This window comes from Orcinus orca, chromosome 11 (assembly GCF_937001465.1).
Source record: "Orcinus orca chromosome 11, mOrcOrc1.1, whole genome shotgun sequence".
In the NCBI taxonomy this organism is placed as follows: Eukaryota; Metazoa; Chordata; class Mammalia; order Artiodactyla; family Delphinidae; genus Orcinus; species Orcinus orca.
The window spans coordinates 92,569,571-92,593,335 of NC_064569.1; the positions used below are offsets into that span (position 1 = coordinate 92,569,571).

Here is a 23,765-nt window from a genome sequence, read left to right on the forward strand (position 1 = left end):
AAGCCTGACTTTGTCACCATTACGCGTGAAACTCTTTAAGGACACCTCCAGCATAGTTCACAAGAAAAAAGGCTAAACGCAGGACTTGGGTGATCTTGCCCCAGCGTATTTCCAGGCCTACATCCTCTGAAGCCGTATTGAAATACTTTCAATTATCTGACTTCATCATACTCTTTCTCTCCTGTGAGCCCTGATACTTTTGGTTCCCTCCACCTGAAATATCTTCTCACACCAGGTTTACCTGGAGAATTATGTCTTTCAGCTAAATATCACCTCCCCTGTGAAACCTCCCCTGACAAGAGAGCCCCTCCCCCACCTCACCCCAGTTTGGGATAGAGGGCCCCTCCTGTGTTGCCATCACCCCGTGGGCTTCCCCTACCACGTTGTGTAATAAATATCTGGCCTTGCCTTTCTCTTCCAGCGCCTGTCCCAGAGAAAGGCGAATACAGAGTGCATGAAATGATTGCAGAATTAATGCGGTACAGAGTTCCGGCTCTGCCACTTGTGTGATCTCAAACTACCTGGTTCATGTTGTGAGGAGTAAATAGACAAATGTAGAAAAAGTGATTAGGATTTCCCTGGTGGCGCAGTGGTTGTGAGTTCGCCTGCCAATGCAGGAGACATGGGTTCGTGCCCCAGTCTGGGAAGATCCCACATGCCGCGGAGCGGCTGGGCCCGTGACCCATGCCCTCTGAGCCTGTGCGTCTGGAGCCTGTGCTCCGCAACGGGAGAGTCCACAACAGTGAGAGGCCCGCGTAAAAAAGAAAAAAAGGTGCTTAAAACAATACTTGGGACACTGTAAGCACTCAAACTTTGACTTACTTTCACAGCGGCCAACACACGTCATTGCCGTTTTAAGACACCCTCCCACTTTTGCATCTAAGCGGAAATACCCGCTCAGGGATACGGAAGTGATCTCAGAGCCCCTCAAAAACATGGCCGCGGAAAGTTCTTCCGGAAGCGATCATAGGCATCGCCGTGACGCAGAACGACTTAGAGCGTCCCGCAGGGTTTCCATGGTGCAGCCCTCAGCCCCAAGTCCCTCGGCTTCCTTTCCGGCCAGAGCGCTGTGACCAAGGCAGGCGGCGAGTCCCTCCCACGATGTTAACGCCGCTTGGGGGAGGGGTTGGGAGAGCAGGTGGCGCTCTAGGCGAGTTTGTTCGCGTCTCTATGGTGCCGAATGCTCTTCTCCGCGCGTCGGGACGGACGTTACCCCTTTAATCGGCGGAGGGCGGTGCCGAGGAGGTCCCGCGAGAGCGCCGGGGGGCGGGGGGCGGTGCCGAGGCTGGGGGCCCGTGGCGGATGGAGCCTGCGATGGAGCCGGAGACTCTGGAGGCGCGAATCAGTGAGTGTCCGGGAGGGGCGCGGGCCGGACCGGAACCGGAACCGGGGGCACTAGGCAGGCCCCTTCCCGGCGGGGGCGGGGTACGCGGCGCCCCCTCCTCACGCCCTGCCCCGGCCCGGTAGGGGCGGTGTCCCAAGCCCATACCTCCGACCCTGGGGTTAAGGGGGACCCCACCAGCTGCGCGGACCGGCGATGGGAGCAGGCGCCGCCCACCCTTCCGATTCCTGGGCCGCGACCCCCGGGGAGGAGTGAGCTGCGCCCGGCTCTGCGCCCAGAACCCCCGGGATAGAGAGAGCAGCCTCCAACTCTCTCGGGCCCAGACTTTTCCGCGGAGCGGACACCCAAGTCATTCCCTGGACTCAGGGAGGAAGCAAGCGAGCGGCCCCGAGAGCTGCACCTCACACCCGGGAGCGAGGGGCCAGGCTCCCCTTGAGCCCCGAATCTTCCACTCTCTGGCGCTGCATGGCGTGACTCTCTCCTATCCCTTTCTTGAGCTTGCAACTCACATTTGTTCGTTCCCCCGCCCTGGAAGGTAGGACCCACTAACCCATCGAATCCCCCGCGCTCTGGCCACATAGTGAGAAACCCCCAAACCCCACAGGCTTGGGAGGGTCCTGTCTCAGACTCCAGAAGTGATTTCAAGTTCTCTATCACTACTCTCAGTCCAGACCCTGAGATTTTGCATCCCCCACCAAAGACTCCTTTCCTAGCCCTTGCTAAGTTTCCTCCAAAGGGCCCTGCATCTCCTCCTGTGTCTCCTCAGACACGATTTCCTACTACTTAAGCTGAGTACTAGCCCTCACACTGTCTACCTGACCTCCATGTCCCACACTGCAGATCCTCGGCTCTCATAACCCACTACTGGACTCTGAGAGCACGGCTTGCTTCCCCCACTGGACTAGGGACAGCTCCCTCCCAAGTCTTTGCTCCCATTCAGGTCACATCTGTACCAGGGCCTCAGAGAGTCCTCTGGGTCTACTTTCATCTCAGCCCCTTGACTCCAGGCACACCAGGGAGCTGCGCAGGGTGATTTGGGATTATGACCAGCCCCTTTTAAGCCAGTCTTGTGCAGAGTTGAATCCTGAGGATGGTCCCAGAAGCACACCGTCTCCACGGATGTTTCAGAGTCAGTTGGCCAGTGGTGGGGGAGGGCATGGAAAGGAAGCACTCAGAGGCCGTGGAGACTGTTCTGGAACGCCACAAGTGTCCAGGTCTCAGCAGTAACTTAGGGGGGATGGGCAGGGCCCTGGCTGACAGATCTGACAGGCCGCAAGCCTTGAGCCGTGGGTGCTACAGAACTGTGTCAGGTTTAGCAACAGTGGGGATTTTCTGAGAGGCCAAAGAGTCTGATCTGAAAAACAGACAGGAGTCAGGCCCCTCAGGTTTGGCAGGAGGCTAGGCTCTGATAGATCGCGGCTGATGGGGTTTTCTCTTTTCCTTGCCCTTTGTGCCCTAGCAAAATTGTAAGCTCTTACCTTGCAGTGACTGGAGGTGAAGAGTAGCTTTTGGTGGGTAACTGATGACATTGTCACCACTGTAGAGTGACAGGGTGGAGTCATGCCCTGTTGTGAAACAATTCCCTCCTTCCCTCTGTGTTCTACCCTGCTGCCTGCTGGGGAAAGTGCGCCCCCCAGGTAGAGGTAAGAGGGCTGGGAGTTGGGAGCCAGGGCCAGAGAGGTTGGTCAGATCTCCTTGGACCCAGAGGCCCTCGCTCTGAACCAGATGCAGAGAAGATGTCTCATGATGCCACTACTTCTTCCTCACTGGCTTCTGACTTAGGAGCGGGCTCTAGAACCAGTTTCTCTGTCCTCACTCAGACTCATGTGTCTCTGACACTCTAAGGGACTTCCTGTTTTAGGGTCCCCCGGCTGGATGTCATTGAGTAGGCAATATCCAGCCCCATTCTAGTTTTCTAAGCAGCCTCTGGCCGTGCTGGGGGGCTGGGAGGCTGGGAGGCAGAGTAGATGGGGGGGCAGCTGTTTCTGGTGTTCCTGGGTGGTCAGCAGGGGCTTCATTTCTCCCAGGGACTGGCGGGCTCTGCAGGGCTCCTGGAGCAGAGATTTGTATGCACAGAGGAAATGTTTCTTTCAGATCTTTGCTCAGCTGTACCTCTGAGAGCCCTCCCAGAAAGCAGCCCCCCACACACACTTCTTTATACCTTCTCCCTGCTCTGGTTTTCTTTCTTTCTTTCTGTTTTTTTTTAATGCTCTGTATTTCTTTATAGCATTCTGCAACAGTGTACAGTATCCTGTTTGTTTATCTGAGTAGTCAGTGTTTCTCTTGCTGGGCGGTGAGCTCCAAGAGGGCAGGGATTTTGTCTTGTTCACTGCTGTGGTCCCACACTCAGAATATTTATTGAATAAATATGAATTGAATGATTGGCTGCCAGGCACTGGGATCCTGGGGCTCCAGGCCTCCCGCCAGAGCACAGAGCCCCAAATAGGCAGGCGTCACAGGCCGAGTCCCCAGCCTCCTCCTGACCACAGATCCTTCCGTGTCCCACCTCCTGGGCTGTGCCCTCCACACCCTCGGCTCCGTCCTCAGGTTTGGGCAGAACTGACCAGCACAGGGTGACGCTTGGAGACAGGCTGTTGGGAGGCGATGAAGATCCATCTCCGGCTGCCCCACGCCTTACCCTGGATAGAGTTGCTGTCATCCCAGATCACTTCTTACTTTGCTCCAACTTACAGATGGGGAAATGGAGGTTCGGGGAAGTTAAGTGACCTACTAAATTTTGGGGGCTTTTAAAAAGTCTTATTGAAATACAGCTGATTTACAATGTGTTAATTGCTGCTATACAGCAAAGTGACTCACCTTTACACATACATACATTCTTGTTTTATACTCTTCCATTGTGGTTTATCCCAGGATATTGAATACAGTTACCTGTGCTATACAGTAGGACCTTGTTGTTTATTTTTAGCTGTTGTCTCACCAGCGTTGGGGGTCGGGGGGTACTGTCTGGCTTTGTTTACCACCCCTTCCTGTTGGCCCTTTCCTGGCCACTACCTACTCCTGGATTCGGATTCCCCCAGAACCTCCCCCTGCCTGCCTGCAGCTGAGCCCGCGTCCATTCACTCAGTTACTGGGTGTGCATTTATGGACGTGTGCATACGTGGCTGGGATGCGGTGCAATAGCAGACTTGGACCCATGATGCAGTTCGGGTCTGGGGGACACAGCAGAGAGCTGCCTCGGCAGTGCTGCCCCGGGCAGGTGGCGCTGTTAGGGAAGAAGGAAGCAATACCTGAGCCGCACTCCTTCCCAAGGTCCCCCATGCCCTGCCCTGAGCTGTTATCCACAGCTCTTCTCACCCGCAACCCTTGAGCTGTTCCGAGGCACGTCACCCCCAGCCTGGTTAAGTCCCTCCAGTGCTTCTTGTGTTGCCTCTTCCAGGCAGCCTGCCCTGGCTCCAGGCTCCCCTGAGTCCCCTCCTCCAGTTACCGGTTCCCACGGCTCCTTTGCCTCCCTCTGTCACATTCTATTGAGAACCTAGCTGATCTTGGCCCACTTCCCAGCTGCAAAGCTCCTTGAGGTTGGAACTACTGCTTTTTTCCCTTACCTCTGGATCTCCTCTGAGAGTAAATTCTGTGAGAATTATGGGGACGCTTCAGGAGCAGAATCAGAGGAGGTGCAGACAGGCGTACAGCAGCAGGGGTTGGGGCAATGCGGGAGGGGAACGACCCCTGAGCACAATCTCTAGATGCGGGACCCTTCGGGGAGAAGCTGCAAGGAGAAGCCCGCAGACGGCAGCTCCTCTGTGCATTGACTTGACGGACGTCAGCGCTGGGGTCTTGGGGCCGTCGGAGCAGGGAGTCCAGGGGAGGCCTTTTCGCATGCTCAGCCATGCGCCAGGGCAGGGAGTGGGAGAGGCAGGGATCCCTTCACCAGGCCACTGGCCCTCTCTCCTCCAGACAGAGCCACAAACCCCCTGAACAAGGAGCTGCACTGGGCCAGCATCAACGGCTTCTGCGAGCAGCTCAACGAGGACTTTGAGGGGTAGGTGGCTTCCCCGTCTTTCACTCCCACACTCAGCACCTGCCGTGCACACTCCAGACCCTGGCCTTGGGCAGAGACGAGGATGAGTTGAGACCCAGTTTCCATTCTTAAGTGCTCCCAAATTAACAATGGCAGCGTGCACTTTGTACTCAGTGCCACTGTGTGCCACCCTCTGAGGTGGGCCTTGCTGGACCCATCTTACAGGTGAGGAAACCGAGGCTCGGGGGGCTCAGCAGTTGCCCCAAGGTCTCATAGAGTGGAGGAGGTAGTCCCGGGCTTGATGAAGCCCAGGGCTGCCTGACCCGCACCCGTGCTTTGTTGGGGAGGGCCTCCCAGAGAACTGCGTGCTCCCCAGCTGGGAGGGGCCAGCAGGCCCTTTGCTCAAGGAAGAATCAGAACCATCTGCATTAGGATCACCCGGTGTGTTTGTCAAAAATGTCCATTTGTGGGCTGCACCCAGACTCGGACTAGACTGCCCGGTGGGGAGCTTGGCGGAGACGTTGTTAGCAGGCTCCCCAGGTGGCACTGAAGTTTAGGGAGCACAGCTCAGTGTGCTTCGCTTCTGCCGCACCCCATTAGCATAGACGCTCCACTTGGGATGCCGTGCAGACAGCGTGACGTGTGTGCTCCCCAGTCCAGCTGCTCAGGTGACAGTCCCATCCCTTCTGTTAACTGAGTCGCCTGGACGAGTAACTAGATGCCTCTGAGCCCCCATTTCTGAGACTGTAAAGTGGAGGTGATAGTGCTGCCTACCTCGGGGGGCTCTTATGGAGGTTAGGCAGGAAAATGGACGTGAGGTGCCTCGCACATCGTAAGTGCTCCGTATGTGTTAGCTGTTACTGTCACTGGTGACAGGTCTTTCATGATCTGGTAGATGATGTCACCATTGCCACCGTGACTTCTCCCAGCAGAATATTCTGTGCACATTGTCATGTTCTGCTCCCAGACTGGGCCCTTGAAGGCTGTGGCCATCTCTCCGTACTTGTCCCTACGGCAAGCCAAGGGCACGGCAGGTCACAGTTCTCAGTAAAGCCGGCCAACGGGCTGAGCTCGCGCCTTTCAAAGGTCCCCGACCTGCGCTCCCTACCTGGTCCTGCCCTCTGGTGCCACAGTCTCCAGCCCCGTCCGGAGAGGGAGCTGGACCCTTGCATGTGTCCTGGAGAAGCCACTGCCGGCCGCAGTTCCAGTGGGGAAGGGTGGCCGCCCTCCCTGGGGTGCCCGGGGCTCTGTGGCTAGTCTGGCTCTCTGCTGTTCCTCTCACCCAGGCCTCCACTTGCCACCCGGCTGTTGGCCCACAAGATCCAGTCCCCGCAGGAGTGGGAGGCGATCCAGGCCCTGACGGTGAGGAGAAAGGGAAGCACGGTGCCATCTGTCCCCTGACCATGTGGGTGGCACCGTGGGGGCCAAGACTGAGGTTTTTGGGGTCCCAACAGGTTCTTCTTTTTTTTTTTTAATAAGTTTATTTATTTATTTATTTTTGGCTGCATTGGCTCTTCATTGTTGGGTCTTCGTTGCTGCACGTGGGCTTTCTCTAGCTGTGGTGAATGGGGGCTACTCTTCGTTATGGTGCGTGGGCTTCTCATTGCAGTGGCTTCTCTTGTTGCAGAGCTCGGGCTCTAGGCACGCAGGCTTCAGTAGTTGTGGCTCGCAGGCTCTAGAGCTCAGGCTCAGTAGTTGTGGTGCACGGGCTTAGTTGCTCCGCGGCATGTGGGATCTTCCCAGACCAGGGCTCAAACCCGTGTCCCCTGCATTGGCAGGCAGATTCTTAACCACTGCGCCACCAGGGAAGCCCCCAAGTTCTTCTTTAGAGCCCAAGGGAGTTGTGCCCAGATGGCCTTGAATGGGGGTGTGGCCCAGCCCCTGAGGGTCCCATGGCACCCAGTGAACCGGTGGGCTGGCCTCCCACCCCAGACCCTGCACAGTTAGGCTTCTTGTGGGGAGGAAGCCCTAGGTTGTTCGGGCTAGGGATTCCCAGCTCCAGCTGTGCCTCAGACCTTCAGGAGGCTGAATCAGGGCCCCACCCCAGACCCGCCGCCCAGAACCCCTATAGTATATGCATCCAGGAATCTTCGTGTTTATAGAGCTCCGTGTTTATAGATGCATTACGGGGCCGGGCCGGGCCAGCCCATCGATGGCCTCCAGGCACAGGACAGCACAGGGGTGCAAGGGGTGACAACTGGGCTCAGGCCAGAGGTTTCAAAGCTGAGCCAGTAGCAGAAGAGCAGGGGGTGCACTGTTGTGGCCCCCAAGCATGCGTCAGATAGCAACAAACCATAGAGCAAAGCTGATTTTAGACGGTGGTAGATAAACAGTTTTCCTTTTCATAGTTCTGTATTTGTTTTAACATGTTAGGGTTTGGGTGGGGTTTTTCCCCTGAAATACATGTTAGTCCTCTGATTTCACACGCATCTAGCTTAGGATGAGGCTGAGATACACGTTAGTCCTCTGATCTCACACGCATCTAGCTTAGGACAAGGCTGAGATACACGTTAGTCCTCTGATCTCACACGCATCTAGCTTAGGATGAGGCTGAGTCTGATGGTGCCTATTTACGTTTCAAAAAATCATCGAAGGAAAATAGTAAGAAGTAATTTACAAGTGGTCCTCAGATATGGCCAAGCCACGGAGGGACTAAGTCGGTGCTGCGAGTTGGGCATCGCCAGGCTCTCGGGGTGGCCCAGCCCTGTCCCCCAGCGGGTGGTGATCAGTCTCAGGGGGTCTCTGAACTTCAGAATCCTCTTTTTCTCAAGAGTCATCTTCCCCCTTCTCACTGCCGGTCCCTGGGCTTCTGGGCCCTGGCTGAGGCGTGGGAGGGAGGGTACCTCCTCTGATCCTCCCTGGGGGTCCCCGCACCTCACACACACCCCCCCCAGGTGCTGGAAACATGCATGAAGAGCTGCGGCAAAAGGTTCCACGACGAGGTGGGCAAGTTCCGCTTCCTCAACGAGCTCATCAAGGTCGTGTCTCCCAAGGTGGGTGCTCCCAGCGCACGCTCAGACCTGCGCTGTCAGATGGCGGTTGAGGAGGGGTGACTGACTGGCCTCATCCTGACCCAACACAAACACAGACCCTTTCTCAGGGTTCCCTTCACAGCTGAGCCCGGGACGGCTGGGTTTCCAGGAAGAACGCTTCCAGGCTGCCTGGTGGCCGGCCAGCTCTGGAGCTGCCTGGCGCTTAGGGAGGAATGAGTGCACTGAACGCAGAACAGCCTCCCCAGCGTGGGCTGCTCGGGCTCTGAGGTCTCTCCCTGCAGACCTGGCCACGGCACCCCACCTAGGTGTCTAGTGGAGGGTCTCCCTGTCTCCCCCTCACAAGAGTGGCCTCCTTGAGGTCTTGGATGCTGAGGCCCCAAACCTGAGCGACAGAGCCTCTGATGGGCCTGAGGAGTCCGCCCCTAGGGCAGGAACATGTTTGATGCCCCTTGGGTGAGAGCCCGCCTCTTCGCCCATCCTTGCTCAGATGCACCCCTTGACCAGAGCAGCTGAATGACCCAGCAGCTTTTCTCAGGCGATGACCAGAGTGAGAGCCAGTTCCCTCTGCTGAGTGTGCTGCTGGGAGACTGAATGGAGCCCAGGGCCGAGCGGTTCCACACCTGCTCCTTCCCTGGTCAGCCCGGAGCCTGGTGGCTCCTCCTTCCTGAGGTCACAGTTAGGGTTTCCACGAGCTGGCCGAGAGCAGGCGCCAGGCTCTGGGCCTTACCTGTGTCAGCTTTGCTTCCCCAGCACGGTGCTGCTGCTGTCATCCCCACTCAACAGGCGGGGCACTGGGACACCCAGGGCTCGCACAGCTAGTGAGCAGCAGCAGGGCCAGGAGGTGAGCTCAGGCTGGTCAGGTGGGAGGGTCGTGTAGGCTGAGGTTTCTGAAGGAGTCCTGGGGACGCAGCCAGGTTTAGGCTGGGCTTGGGACTACAGTGAGTGGGGCCGGGCAATGTCAAAGCCGCCTCTCCCTTCCGTCCCCGAAGTACCTGGGCTCTCGGACGTCGGAGAAGGTGAAGAACAAGATCTTGGAGCTTCTCTACAGCTGGACGGTCGGCCTCCCTGAGGAGGTGAAGATCGCAGAGGCCTACCAGATGCTGAAGAAGCAGGGTGAGGCACCAGAGGTGCGGTGTGACCACCTCCTCCCCGGGGCTCTGGCAGCAAGGTCCTAGGTCTGCCCTTTAACTTCTCAAGAACATAGAGCCAGTGGGGCCTCTTTATGGTTCTGCCTGAGGCCAGCTTGGATGGAGAAAAGATGGGGTTGAGTCAGAGACTGGTCCCCATGGTACGGCCTCAAAATACAGGTTTCTAACTGCCCCGACCCCGCACACACACTCTTTGGCGTGGTAGTTCAGGAGCAGGCCCTGACCCCACAAAGTGCAGCCCCAGCACGCTGGAGAAAGCCTGCCCTCCACCTTCCAGCCTACCCCTGCCTGCCCCCATCCCCTCTCCCCTCCGCCCCAGACCCTGAGACGGTCTCCCCACCGCCGTCCACTGCAGGGATTGTGAAGGCCGACCCCAAGCTTCCAGATGATAACACCTTTCCCCTTCCTCCGCCGCGGCCCAAGAATGTGATCTTTGAAGACGAGGAGAAATCCAAGGTGAGGCTTCAGGGAGGGCCAGATGAGGACTCCAGGCCCACTGGGGGTCAGTGGGTTCCAGCCCCTGGCGGCCCTGTCCCTGGAGCAGAGGCTACGCTGAGCACGGCCGCTGTGGTGGGTGACGGGCACCGGGTGTTGAGCCCTTACACATGCTGAGTGCTGCCCTCGCAGTGCCCTTCACTTAGTAAATGCAGGCCTGAGGCTGGTGGCCCTGGGCTTGGTTTGAGGGCATTTCATAGGTTGATCAGGAAGGAGCTTGCTGTCTTTATGTCTGCGACCTTCTCAACAATGATTTTACTAGCTTTCTGTTAAAGAAGCATGTGGTCATGGGCAAGAGCTTAAACAGCTCAGGGGTAGGATAAAAAGGAAAAGCTCCTCTCCTACCCGGGCTAGTCCCGGGGGCAAAGGTTGAGTTTCCCGTACATCCTTCTAGAAGAATTCTCTAGCAATAGTAATGTAATGTTGCGCACCATTTTTGGAAAGCTTATTTCTGCCGGCGCTGCGGAGAGCACTTACGTGCAGTGTGTCACTTGTCCCACGGCCACCCTGTAAGGTGTCAGATCCTTGCCATCCCATGGAGAGCTTAGTAACTTATTCACATCCTACCACCAGGAAAAGGAGCCAGCATGGGACCCCAGGCCCAGGGACTGCTGTCACAGCCATGTCCCTCTGTCTCCACAGATGCTGGCCCGCCTGCTGAAGAGCTCCCACCCCGAGGACCTCCGAGCAGCCAACAAACTCATCAAGGAGATGGTGCAGGAGGTGATGGCCAAGGCCAGAGTGCAAGGAGGTGGCGGGATGGGATGTGGAGCTGAGCCACTGAGGGAGGTCGTGTGTACGTGTGCGCAGTGGCCCAACTAAAGGGCTGTGACAGCAGAGAAAGAGCTGACCGAGTCAGGGGGACCCTGCGGGCAGAGCCAGGATCAACGTGTGGAAGGAGGAATTTCCCAGAAGCCAAGCTGACCTGCATTGGCTTCTGTGAGGCTGAATACCTCTTCTGTAAAAGTTAGAGGAAAATTAGGCCTTACTATGTTCAAAATATAGTGTATTTTACATACATATACATATAGAGAGAATAATACACATGTATTTTATAAGTATGTATACCTGTGTTGTGGGTGCATGCTGAAAACTTTTTTATTGATAAGGGTATGTCATCAAAAAAGTGCAGTCCAGAGACCCAAAGGGCAGACACTCTTGGCTGTCTTAGGGCAAACTGTGTGCTCTGACAGCCCAGAGAAAGGGCAGCTCTTCTCGAGGAGGGCGATTGTATCAGACGGCACAGCACAAGCCCACCTTTCATTCCACAAGGGAGGAGCATGCCTGGTGAGCAGAGTGGGAGAGGGGTAGCAGGGTCACTGCTGCAGCGGCCTTTCAAGGGGGTCACGGCACTAGTTTCTCAGTTGTACTTGGTGACCGCTAAGGTCCCCTTTCACTCTCAAGTACTGAACCTCCTTTCAAGGGACAAATACAGAGAGGGGGAGGGTTCTGTAGAACCACAGGTGTGAATCTAGCTCCCAGCCCTCCAGATCAGCGGGTGAGTGTGCTGGAAACCCAGAATCCTGGGCCACCCCTAGAGATTCTGATGGACTCGTGCAGAGGCCTGGGTCCAGGGGGCGTTGGCAAGAGGAGAGAAAGTGAACACAGGGTTGGTCAAGGGCTTCTTGGACCAGAGTGCCCTGTCCTGGGCCCGAAGGGCTCTTAGCAGGGGCTGATCTCACACCCAGCAGAGGGTGGTGTGGGACAGTGCCTGGCTCAGGTCCAGGCCTGACTCGGGTGCTCCGGGGCCGTTTGCCAATGCCTCCCCAGGACCAGAAGCGAATGGAGAAGATCTCAAAGCGGGTGAGCGCCATCGAGGAGGTGAACAACAACGTGAAGCTGCTGACGGAGATGGTGATGAACCACAGCCAGGGCGGCGCGGCTGCCCAAAGCAGTGAGGACCTCATGAAGGTGCGCCCGCCCCCACCCCACCCCCACGCACTGCAGGGCCCCCGCCGGCCCTGACCTGCCCGCCCTCCTGCCCCCAGGAACTGTACCAGCGCTGTGAGCGCTTGCGGCCCACACTCTTCCGACTGGCCAGCGACACGGAGGACAATGACGAGGCCTTAGGTGAGCTGCAGTTGGAAGGAGCTGCCACCAGGGGGCCCCCTTCTCCAGCAGTGACCTTGGGTTTCTCCACTTTGAGGAAGAAGGAAGCGGAGATCAGGGGCTGATGTGCTTTAGAAACCCTTTGGGTCAAGCCCCTTCACAGACACCTTCTTTACTGCCCGTAAGCTGCACAGGAGGGAGAATTGTCCCTATTTCACAACTGGGGCTCAGGGAGGGAAGTGACCTGTCCAGATCAGAGAGCAGAACGGTGGCAGAGCCAGGGTGGACCGGACGCTCTCTCCCTCCAGACACTGCCTCCCCAGTAAGGGTGAGCTCGAAACCTAGAGCAAATCCCTCAGGCCTGAGCGCTTCCAGAGCTAGACCCCGTGGCTCCTGCTAGGGCCACACGTCAGGGTCTCGTCCTTTTTTGTGCCACCACATCGGCCAGGGCCTCTCGGGCAGCAGGCTAGGTACAGTCTCAGCCTCCGTTCCTCAGGAGTTCCCTGGGCACCTCCCATGTGCCAGGCACCTGGTCCCCACCCAAGAGGCTTGCCGCTCAGACCCCTCTAAGCCTTGACCCCCAGGAGGTGACATCAGTGAGGGCCTAGTTTGTGCCGGGCACTGTTCTGGGCCCGGGGGGTATGGCAGTGATCAAAAACAGAGCCAAGTCCTCATGGAGCTTGTAGCCTGTTGAGACAGACAGTAAAGCAGGGGTGTGAGTGGGGCAGTTTGTCAGACGGTGGTAGGGGGCGTGGAGAAAAACAGAGGCGGGACTGGTGGTGCGGGCTGGGGGTTAGAGAGGGCCGCCCTGAGGTAAATTGGATAAAGACCTGAAGTAGGAAGGGGTGAAGCCATGCAGAGATCCGGGGGTCTTCAGACAGCAGAGCCCGCCTGGAGGCCGGGGCACGCCTGTGTGTTCGGGGGCCGGCACGGGGCAGCGTGGAGGGGACTGGGCGAGGGCAGGTTGCAGAGGGCCTTAGTCTGAGGAGTCGAGGTGGGCTGCCCCCGGGCCCCTCCCACGAGGCTTGAGATGACCGTGGGGTGCTCATCCCCCCCCCCGGAGGCCCCTACATTCTTTCAGCCTGGCCTCTCCCCTCCTGCCTGTTCCAGCGGAGATCCTGCAAGCCAACGACAACCTCACCCAGGTCATCAACCTGTACAAGCAGCTGGTGCGGGGCGAGGAGGTCAACGGCGATGCCACAGCCGCCTCCATCCCTGGTGAGGAGGTGGCAGGAGAGCTGGGAGGGCCCCCGAGTCGGAGGGCCATGGGGTCCCAGCTAGGGTGCTGGTCACAGAGCTTGGTGGCCCCTTAAGATGGGGGAGGCCCCCGCTGAGAGAGCTGGGGGTGGAGTCTGTGCCAAGCCTGCAGCTGCAGGGAAGAGGTCTGGATGCAGTCGGAGGGGAGGGAGCCGAGGGTTTGGCGAGGACAGGCAGAAGAAGGAAGGCCTTTCTTTCACTTGACAAGTCTGGCACCTGTTGTGTGGGGCTAGGTCACACCCCCGAGGCTTAGTTTAATTATCAGAAGTGGGCACGGAGGGTTTGACACATCAGCATTACAGGCTGGGCTCCACTCAGGGTAAAGTGACGGCCCCCCCTGGAGGGGTTAGAATTGGCCCTGTTTGGGAGAGGTGGGGGTGGGGTACTACACAGAAACATCGGAGTCTAAGAGGGGCCTTAAAGGATGGGAGGCAATTGGCCAAGAGAGAGGGAAGAAGGAAGTACATTCTGTGAGGAAGGGACACCGTGTGCCAAAGAAGAGGCCTGGCAAGCAGATTCGGGGCAGAGGGAGTGTGGCCAAGGAGGGGAAGCCCGCTGCTCCCAGACCCCAGGGACTCGGAGTGGCCTCCGCCCCAGGCTGGCCTGACTCTCCTTTCCCACCCCAGGGAGCACCTCGGCCTTGTTGGACCTCTCAGGTCTGGATCTCCCTCCGGTGGGCACAACTGACCCAGCCACGCCCACCCGCCCTGGTGACCAGGCCAGCCTGGAGCAGCCCAGCACCTCAGCTTCCCTACTTGACGATGAGCTCATGTCTCTGGGTGAGGAAGGGGCGGGGCCCAGAGCAGGACAGGCTCTGCTGCAGGTGGGGGGTGATGCCCCCAGCACACGAGGCAGCTTTCAGAGCGCAGTCAGGTCAGCGTGTTCCTCCTCCTCCTGTGAGTCCTCTGGAGGATGGGGGAGAGGCATCAGGCCCATTTCACAGCTGAGGAAGCTGAGGCTCAGGGAAATGAAAGAGCTTGTGCCAGGTCCTACAGTCAAAGGGTGAGGCTGGTGGGACTTCCCTTGGTGGCGCAGTGGTTAAGAATCCGCCTGCCAATTCAGGGGACATGGGTTTGAGCCCTGGTCCAGGAAGATCCCACATGCCGCGGAGCAGTTAAGCCCCTGCGCCACAACTACTGAGCCTGCGCTCTAGAGCCCGTGAGCCACAACTAATGAGCCCGTGTGCCACAACTACCGAAGTCGGCGCGCCTAGAGCCCATGCTCTGCAACAAGAGAAGCCACCACAATGAGAAGCCCACGCACCACAACGAAGAGTAGGCCCTGCTCACCGCAACTAGAGAAAACCCGCGCACAGCAACGAAGACCCAATGCAGCCAAAAATAAATAAATAAGTTTATTTAAAAAAAAGAATCCACTGCCAATGCAGGGGACACAGGTTCGAGCCCTGGTCTGGGAAGATCCCACATGCCACGGAGCAACTAAGCCCATGCACCACAACTATTGAAGCCCACACACCTAGAGCCGGTGCTCCACAACAAGAGAAGCCACCACAATGAGAAGCCCACGCACCGCAACTAAGAGTAGCCCCTGCTCGTCGCAACTAGAGAAAGCCCACGTGCAATAACAAAGACCCAACGCAGCCAAAAAAAAAAAAAAAATTTTTTTTTTTTTTTTTTTAAACGGTAAGGCTGGCATCAGCTCTGATAAGCCAGCCACACCTAGGCTCTGGCGGCCTGCGGGAAAACAAAGGGATTTCCCTGTAGCAGGTTAGAGCCTAGAATTGGGAGCTCCCCAGGCAAGTCAGCATTTCCTCGCCACTGAGAGAAAGAGGTGGGGAGCTCTGGAAGCTCCAGGGAAGCCCGTGCGGGAGCACAGGGCACTCTGTGAGCCACACTGGTCCCAGGCCAGGCCTGCAGACACTATGGTGGGGTCGGGGCTCCAGAGGCCAGTGGGGAGCAGGCTCATCCCTGGGGAAGAAGCAGAGGGCACCCCGCTGGCCAAGCAGTTTTAGAGTTTGCAGCTTTCAGGCGCAGCAGCGCCCCCTGAGAGCGTAGCCTCAGGAGAGCCTCAGAGCAGCCTCCTCACAGTGGCCCGAAGTCGTGAAGAAATAGAGGTGATCGGGTCTGTCAAGGAGACCTTGCCCTGTCGAGGGAGTCTCGGAGGATGTGTTGGGAAACTAACTTGGAAGCCAAGTCAGACTCTGTTCTCCTGAGTTAGTTCTGAGGTGAAAACCACACCGGACGGACTCCGAGAAGCGATGGTGTGCCGGGGTCCCGGCGGGGGCTCCCCTGACCGCGGCCTCCGAGCGCTGCTGTGTCTTACCCCACCCTCCACTCAGCCCAGAAGACGGTGCTGGCAACGTCCCTGGTCTGCAGATACCAGAGCAAGGCTTAGAAAGGCTGAGTGACTTGCCTGACGGGGCACCAGGCTTTGCACGAGGCCCTCAGATCCTGAAGCCTCACTCGTAGCTGCTCTGACTCAGCTCGTCAGTCGGGAACGGGAAGTGAGGGCCTGGAGCGACGAGCAGGAGACGAGGGGGTCAGCAGACCAGGTCAAGTTCCCCTGTGCGGGCCCGTCAGCCAGCACCCCCCGAGGAGGCCCTGACCACAGGGTGTTGCGGGGGCTTCCTGAGGAGTCCCACCCACCTGCGCCCTCTTCATTCAGAGCCAGGGGTGACTCAGGGAGAGAGGACCCTGGCCCCGCTTGAGAGGTCAAGATGGCCCCATGACCAGAAAGCACACACAGGCTCGTCTTCCCCAGCAGAGCCTGCGCCAGGCGGCAGCGGGTGTGTGTGGCCCAGACCCCAGCGAGGCACTGTGTGCTTTGCACTTCCTGTCCCCAGGTCGCTTCAGCAGAGCCCTGAGCCTCCAGCTTCCTCTGGTTGCTACTCAAAACAAAGAAAATGTGGGAACCAGAACCAGAAGTGGCAGGGCAGCAGCCACCCAGCTCCCCGGCTCGGGGGAGTGGAGGAAGCCTTGGGACCACAAAGGGGCTCATCCTAAACGGTTCTCTGCGGCAGGAAGGGGGAGGGGAGGGGTGGGGTAAGTAAAACGCACTTCCCGTCTGCCAGAGAGGGCGTCCCAGCGCCAGGCAGGCACCATGTCTGAATTGTCCCATTCAGTAGTGACAACAGTCCTCTGATGCAAATGCTACCGTTGTCTCCGTCTTACAGACGAGGTACAGGAAAGTTGCCACCAGCCCAAGGTCACACAGCTGGGTGGCAGAGCTGTGTTTGAGCTCCAGTAATTAGGCCTTGCTCTGTCCAAGTCCAGACTCTATCGCTTTCCAGTTGTGTGACTGCGGGCAGGTTACTTAGCTCCTCTGAGCACCCGTTTCCTCATCTCTAAAGAAGGCATGAGAACCTCGTAAGGCTGTGAGGATTGAGACTCATGTCTGCAGTGCCTGCCCCGGGGCTGTTAGCCTCCACTGTGTTGTCCCTGGCCTCAGAGAGGCAGGTCCAGAGGTGGAGACCCAGCAGTTGCAGCCTCCCATGCCTCACCCTTGCCTGTCAGGCTGGACCTCACTTATTCAGGCTTTGCTACAAACAGGGTAACTTGGCTTCTCTTTAAAAACCAGGGTGAACTTGCCTAGGGGTGTGCTTCAGGGCGGGCAGAGGTCAAACTGGCTGGTGACCTGTTGCCCTCTACCGACCAGCAGATGATGAGCAGAAGGGCCACCGCCCTCCTTTGCGCCAGTCAGCCAGCCTTGGCACGTGCCAGGGCAGACAGGGCCTTTAGAGTCTGCCCAGGCCATCCACGTGGTGTGCTCGGACCCTGCGGCCCAGCCGGCACCTTGCCCCCGGTTGCTCAGATTCTGGGCCGGGCCTGGGCCCAGGCCCTTGTGATGCTCAGAGGGTGTCCCTCCAGGTTGGACGGGCACAGGGTGCTGATCCCTGCCTGCCTGGATCTGAGTTTACGGACCTCACGTGGTGTCTCCCACGCCCTCTACACACACACACACACACACCCCGGCTCCAGCTGCCCTCAGTAGTTGAGTTGGCTTCTGAGTGGCAAGAGAGGAAGTGTGTTTCGGCCCAGGGAATGGGCTCTTGGGGTCTTTGGTTTCTACTTCTGCTCTGCGGCTGGTTCCCTCTGGGGGGGAAGGGGGCGTGTCCCCTTCGAGCTGAGCCTCTCGGAGGAGGGGGTGCAGGGGGATGGTAGCAATCAGGGAACCCTGACTCAGCACATAGTTGCCCCGGCTCTCTTGCCTCTGCTCACGAATCCAGCCGCTCTACCTCGGTCTTGCTTCCTTGCAGGCCTAGGCGACCCCACACCCCCTTCAGGCCCGGGATTGGACGGTGCTGGGTGGAACAGCTTCCAGGTAGGAGGGGCCCATCCCAGGGTCAGAGCAGCCGGGACAGGCAGCCTGAGGGGCAGTGAAGGGACGGCTGGGCAGGAGGGCTGGGGGAAGGGGTGGCCCTGGGGGCGGAGGCACCCATCCCAGGATGGAGGAAGGTGGACGGGCCTCCCCTCACAGCGCTTTTCCCTGCATGTCTCAGCCTTGGGTTTCTCTTGGGTTGAGATGGGGGTTCCCCGTTCCTTTTCTCTTGAGGGTGACTCCGAGGTCCCTGGAACGGGATGGTTTCTCGAGTAGAATCCCAGACCAGGCCTGGCCCACCGATGGCCCTGGGGTGAGAGGGGCGCAGGCTGGCGGGAATGTTGTCCACACCCCTGCTGCTGCTTCCCCAGATGTCTCCTGCCGGGAGGGGCAGGGGCCTCAGGGCAGTGCCAGGTGACCTGACGCCTTCTCAGCACAGCCTCACCCACCCGCATCCTTTGTATGTACAACAGTCGTCTGATGGCACGGAGCCCCCCCACCCCGCTCCGGCCCCCAACGTGGACAGTCGGCCCCCGGCGCAGATGTCCCTGCCCACGAGCAGTGGTCTGGATGACTTGGACCTCCTGGGGAAGACCCTCCTGCAGCAGTCGCTGCCCCCAGAGTCCCAGCAAGTGCGGTGGTGAGGGCACGCCCTGCCCGGACCCTGCCCCTGCCCCAGGCCCATCAGGGAGAGGCCCGGTGCTGCTTTGTCCCTGTGAGCAGCACTGCCGGAGCACCACCATGTGCCAAGTGCTGTCCTGGGCTCGAGGGACACAGCAGTGACCACAGCAGGTGCAGGGCCCATCCAACAGGGCGTGGAGGGTATGAGAGATAGGGGACCGTGCCCCACTCACGCCCTCCCCTAGGCCTGGCCTGCCAGCACCTGACAAAGACTGAAGGCCCAGAGGGCTGCCAGGGACGAGGGCATTGACCCCGAGTGGGTGGGGTGAGCAAGAGCTGCCTGCTCCAAGGTGAGGAGACCGAGGCCAGAGAGACGGGGGGTGTCTGAGCAGCCGTCAGGGACAGCCGGGAAGCCCAGCGTTCCCTGTGCCCCTTGGCTCTTGGCCACCAAAGCTTCACCTCTCAATGCACCACGCCCCAATAAGGGAGAAGCAGCAGCCAGCCCCCCGCCTCACACTCCGGGACCTGCAGAATAAAAGCAGCTGCAGCGTGTCCAGCTCCGGCGCCACCAGCCTCCTCCACACCGTGTCCCCCGAGGCCCCTGGGCCCCTGCAGCAGCCCACACCGACGGAGCTCTCGCTGGCCAACATCACTGTGCCTCTGGAGTCCATCAAACCCAGTGAGTAGGGCGAGGGCACGGCGGGTACTGGCTGGGCTGGGTCAGCTCGCGGCCCCACCCGCCTTGCCTGCTGTCAGGAGCTGGATCTGGGGCAGCCAGTGGGAAGGCAGGGCTCCCCTCCCAGCCCTGCCCGGCTCAGCGGGGCCTCTGGGCAAGACCCTTCCTCTTGCCAGGACTCAGTTTTCTCACTGGTCCCAGAGTGTCACAAAACTGCATTCTAAACTCCAGGGTGACCCAGGCAAGAGGACTTCTCATGGATGGCCCCTGCGCCCCTCCCCGGGAAGGCAGGGCCAGGACAGGGGAGGTCTGTGGGACTCCCCAAGATCATAAAACCAAAACAGGATAAAGATTGAGGTCCAAGCCTAGGCTTCTGCCTGGGAGCAAAAGGGCCGCTCACGGCACCAGGCTGTGAGCAGACTGATGAAGACGGGCTAGTCTTCTCGGAGCTGTCCATCTTGTGAGCTCACTGTGACGAGGGTGTCGCCCCCTTGGGGTCCCCAGAAGCTAGGTAGTGGTACCGCCTTCTTAGCAGCATGGAGGACCCTGAGCTCACAGAAGCAGAGTGGCTGTGCCGGGGCCACACAGAACATGCGTGAAGCTCAGGCACAACCCTTCACTCGCGCGCTCGGGGAGCAGCTGCCCAGCACTTCGGGAGCCTGGTTGGGACGCGGTTCCAGGGTGGGCATTCTGCCTTCACCATCACACTAGAAGTCCACCTGCCTGTCTGAGCCCCGGACTGCACCCCTGACTGCACTGCTGCCCAGGGTCAAGGCGACAGCCTGGGTCAGGGTCTGTTCATTCATCCCCAGCAGAGCAGCGAGTGCCTGGGGTCGGCCGGGTGTGGGGAGCTGGTCGGATGTGCTTGGGCTCAGGCTTGGCACCCACCCCCCGCCCCCGCCATCGCCCTCTCCCCTTCTCCTCTGCCAGGCAGCATCTTGCCGGTGACCGTGTATGACCAACATGGCTTCCGGGTCCTCTTCCACTTCGCCCGAGACCCACTGCCCGGGCGCTCTGATGTGCTGGTGGTGGTGGTTTCCATGCTGAGCACCGCCCCCCAGCCCATCCGCAACATTGTTTTCCAGTCAGCTGTCCCCAAGGTGACAATGGGCAGACCCCCCCCCTCAAGGCAGGGTGACTTGGGGCTGGATGGGGGGCCAGCTCTCCAGGGCGGGGGTAGGGTCTCTGTCTCCGTGTCTCTGTCTCTCCTTGGGGAGTTGGGGGTAGAAGGGCCCCCAGAGGAGGAGCTGGCAGGAGGCTGGGCCTTGTTCCCCAGGGACTGGGGACGAGAAGCCAGGGCTAGCTGTGCCCCATCCTGCCCTCCTGTCCGCAGATCATGAAGGTGAAGCTGCAGCCGCCCTCAGGCACAGAGCTGCCAGCGTTTAACCCCATCGTCCACCCCTCAGCCATCACCCAGGTCCTGCTCCTTGCCAACCCCCAGAAGGTGAGGGGCCCAGCTGTGCCCGGGCACCGCTGTGGGGTGGGGCAGCCTCTCTTCCCCGTCCGACCCTCTGCCTTCACCATGTCTGCCCCAGGAGAAGGTTCGTCTCCGCTACAAGCTGCTGTTCACCATGGGCGACCAGACCTACAACGAGATGGGGGACGTGGATCAGTTCCCCCCACCGGAGACCTGGGGGAGCCTCTAGAACAGAGAGGGGCTGGGGAGAGGAGGGGCGACGGGACTGGCCACCACTGAGCCTGGGTTCCCACGGCCATATTCCCCTGGGTCTGGTGCTTCTCCCCTCCCCCCTGCGGCCCCCTCCTTCCTTGCCCTCTCCCTTGCTGAGCCAAACCCAGCAGGAGGCTAGGCCTCGGTTTGCACTGGTGGGGACCTTCGTCACAGGTGGGAGGCTGGAGCAGGGAAGTGCTGCACACGGGCCCCGGAAGGACTTGGGGTCGTGGGGGAGAAGCATGGCTGTCGGGCAAGGGCCAGGACCTCAGGCCCAGCCCCGACCCCAGCCTGGGGAGGGGTCATCCCTGCCTGTCTCTTATGCCTTATGGGAAGGCCCAGCCATAACTTGGGGCCATGCTGGAGCCGGGACCAGCTCAGGCCTCCATAGGAACCGGGTGACTGGGGGCGTGACGCCTGCACCCCCAGCTCTTTGCACTCTCGGGTGTGTGGTTTGACTCTCTTAGCTTTTCTCTCTGCGTGGCCCTGTGGTCACCATCTCAGGGGGCCCAGTGAGGGGAGCCCCACCTCTCCCCCACTCCTCCTGGGGGTCTCACTCCACTCTCCTGGCCCCTTTGCTGTCAGGCCTCCAGGGGGACTGTGGGAGAGACAGGTGGCCCCAGCTGGGGGCTCCCAGGCCCCTGGCCAAGGGAGGTCCTGCACTGGAGTTCTCAGTGTGTCTCTTTCATTCATTGGGTTTTGTCCATCCGTCTGTCCATGGGCAGAAGTGGGGTCAGTGTGTGAGTGAGAGCAGGAGTATTTATGGAAATAAAACGTCCTTTTTCCTGGACCAGCAGCTCTCGTGGTCCTTCTGAGGTAGAGGGAGTCAGGAGGGGTCCAAGAGTGGGAGGACCCCGGGGCTGCCCCGCAGACCCCTCTGCCTCTCCTTGGAGATCAGGCCACGGTTCCTCTGCTCACCACTCCCAGTCCCTGTACCGGAAGAGGCCCAGCTCAGGGGCCTGTGGCCACTGCTGAGTCACCAGAGAGGACCCAGGGCTGTGGTGGGCGCAGCGCCGTCCCGGCTGGAAGCGAGCGGCTGCTCGGGCCTGCCAGGAGCCCCAGCTGCTGCAGACGCTGAGGGGGAGGCCCCTGGCCACTCACAACTTCCTCTTGCTGCACTCAGCCCTCAAAACACAGCTGCGGTGCAGCACCACCCGAGGCCCGCGCCTCAGCTGCTCCCTCTCCCCAGAGGCTACTCCCAGGGAGCAGGGTGCCAGCTGCAGCTTGTTTCCGGAGAGGCCCACGGACCCTGCACGTCCCCTGCACGTCCCCACTGGGTTATCAGTGTTTGTCTAACTGGGAGAATGGGGAGTGGCTTGGAGGCTAGCAGGTGAGGGAGCCAACCAGCACGGAGCAGAGCCAGAAGGAGCTAGTCCAGGGCTTGCTCTGTGGTGGGGAGCCCGCCCTCCGTGCCCTCTGTGCTCTGCTGGGGAGGGTTCCTGCTCACAGACATCTGGGGAAGGCTGCCCGCCCTTTCTCTTGTAGCAGACGGTGGAAGTTATGCATTTAAGACATCAATTTCCCTTTGTCTAATCTAGTTTTTCGCAGTGTGAACTTGGGCGCTGAACACCTTTACATAGATGCTATTGAGAAGTGCTGGAGGCCAGCCGAGCCTGCGCGCTCTTTTCAGTTCTGCAAATGAGGGCCCTTCTCTGTGCCAGGCCGACCCTTGGAAGTGCACGGCAAGAGCTCCTCGACGTGGGCCGTGCTGTCAAGGGCACAGGAGAGGGAGCAAGGCCTCAGAGCCAGCATATCCAGTTCCCCACTGCCCCCACAGTGTGACCACCATCCTGCATCCAGGCCCCCAGACACCCTGACCTCTCAGCCACGTGTTCCTGTTCCCCTCCCTGCCCGCCAGGCAGGACTCTGCCTAAACCCTTGTGATGTCTCCGAAAGATAATCTCTTGTTGGAAGCTTCTTCCTTTAAATGAAACAAAACCCTATTCCCTGTGGCATACCCCTGGGGTCCCAGAAGCACCCTCAGGAGCACGCACTCTACAGGTTGCGTGAGCCTGTGACTGCCGGCTGGGAGCCTGGGCCTCTTCCAGTGGGGTCTCTAGCTTGCTGTGAGACTTTGAACAAGGTGCTTCCTTCTCTGGCCTTTAGGTTCCTTATTTGAAAAGGTGGGAGGGACCCAGTGAGCTGTAAGGCCCCTCAGAGGCCTTCTGAAGAGTCCTTGGGCAAAAGGGTCCCCCAGTCGGCTTGGAGTGACCCAGATGTCACAGGGACAGGGAGATCCCTTCAGTCTTTCTGACCACCTTTCCCTGTTCCTAGGCCACCCATCCAGCTGTCTGCCTGTCTGTCCTGCAAGTGCCTCTTGAGCAGCACCTGTGCCAGGCACAGCCCTGTCCTCAGAGCTCACAGCCTGGCACGGGACCCTTGAGCCAGGAGCATGACCGCCGAGAGCTGGGAGGGAGATGCACAGGGGAGCTGCCGCAGGAGCCCACACCTGTCTGAGGGGCTAGAGGGGGTGTCTGGTCAGAGGAGGGGACCCTTTGCTTTCACCACCTGGAGGAGGCATCCCCCAAATACTGCATGTCAATCCAGACACAGGTCCAGAGCCCCTGGAGACCTCAGGCTGGAAGGGGGTACTCGCAGGAGTGTTCTCTGTCTCTGCAAGGGTCACCCCCACCCCCGCCCACGCCAGGAGCAGTGGGACTTCCCAGGCCTTGAAGGCACACTTCCACTTCTATCTGTGAGGCTGGAAGCAGCAGCGCTTTTTTTTTTTTTTTTAAATAACCACAGCACACTGGGTTTGTCTGTTCATAGCAGCCAAGAGAAACAGAAGCCACCGCTCGCCTGGGGAAGCTGTCCCTGCAGTCCTCTTGATGCCCCTGCCCCCATTCTCCGCGGGCCTCCTGGCGGGGACACGGGCCCAGCAAGGCAGATAAGAGGGGAGCCGGCTCTAGCCCAGCGCCGCTCTAGGCCGGCAGCACGCAGCCCCTCCCTCCAGCTGCCTTGTGAAAATGGGAAACCGAGGCTCAGGGAGCTTATAAAGTGCTTGAGGGCATATGTTAGGGGCCAGATGTGACCAGGAGTCCTATGAGGTGGCCACCCTACTGCACATCGCACCACCCCACCCCACCCCCATCCGCTGCCGTCCTCTGGGGCCCGGGTTGAGGGCACACGCCCTCCGGGGCTGTCAGGATTGCGGTGGAGTCGCCGTGCCTCAGCCCCACTTGGGGTTCCCCAGTAAGTCCTTTTGGCTGGAGGAGGAGGCAAGGAAGTTTTCGGAGCCCCAGAAGTGACAGCACATGC

The 23,765-nt window shown here is 59.4% G+C and overlaps 1 protein-coding gene across 4 annotated transcripts; it reads left to right on the top strand.

Annotated features, from left to right (window-relative positions):
• Positions 1–937: 937 nt before the first annotated feature.
• GGA1 (golgi associated, gamma adaptin ear containing, ARF binding protein 1) lies at positions 938–23,240 on the top strand. Of its 4 annotated transcripts, none has more exons than XM_004279454.4 (17): positions 938–1,345; positions 5,258–5,342; positions 6,608–6,683; positions 8,216–8,314; positions 9,304–9,427; positions 9,818–9,918; positions 10,600–10,680; positions 11,728–11,868; positions 11,946–12,027; positions 13,117–13,224; positions 13,890–14,042; positions 17,480–17,544; positions 18,015–18,181; positions 18,648–18,841; positions 19,769–19,938; positions 20,172–20,282; positions 20,374–21,297. In XM_004279454.4, exons 1-17 carry the CDS (start codon positions 1,303–1,305, stop codon positions 20,482–20,484), a joined length of 1,911 nt encoding a protein of 636 aa, XP_004279502.1. In that variant the 5' UTR covers positions 938–1,302; the 3' UTR covers positions 20,485–21,297. The 4 variants fall into 4 exon arrangements, with proteins under 4 accessions (XP_004279502.1, XP_049550917.1, XP_033260904.1 ...); XM_033405013.2 differs by lacking the exon at positions 20,374–21,297 and adding an exon at positions 22,046–23,240 and having other exon boundaries at positions 971–1,345; XM_049694960.1 differs by having other exon boundaries at positions 970–1,345; positions 20,172–21,297.
• The last annotated feature ends 525 nt before the right edge of the window (positions 23,241–23,765 follow it).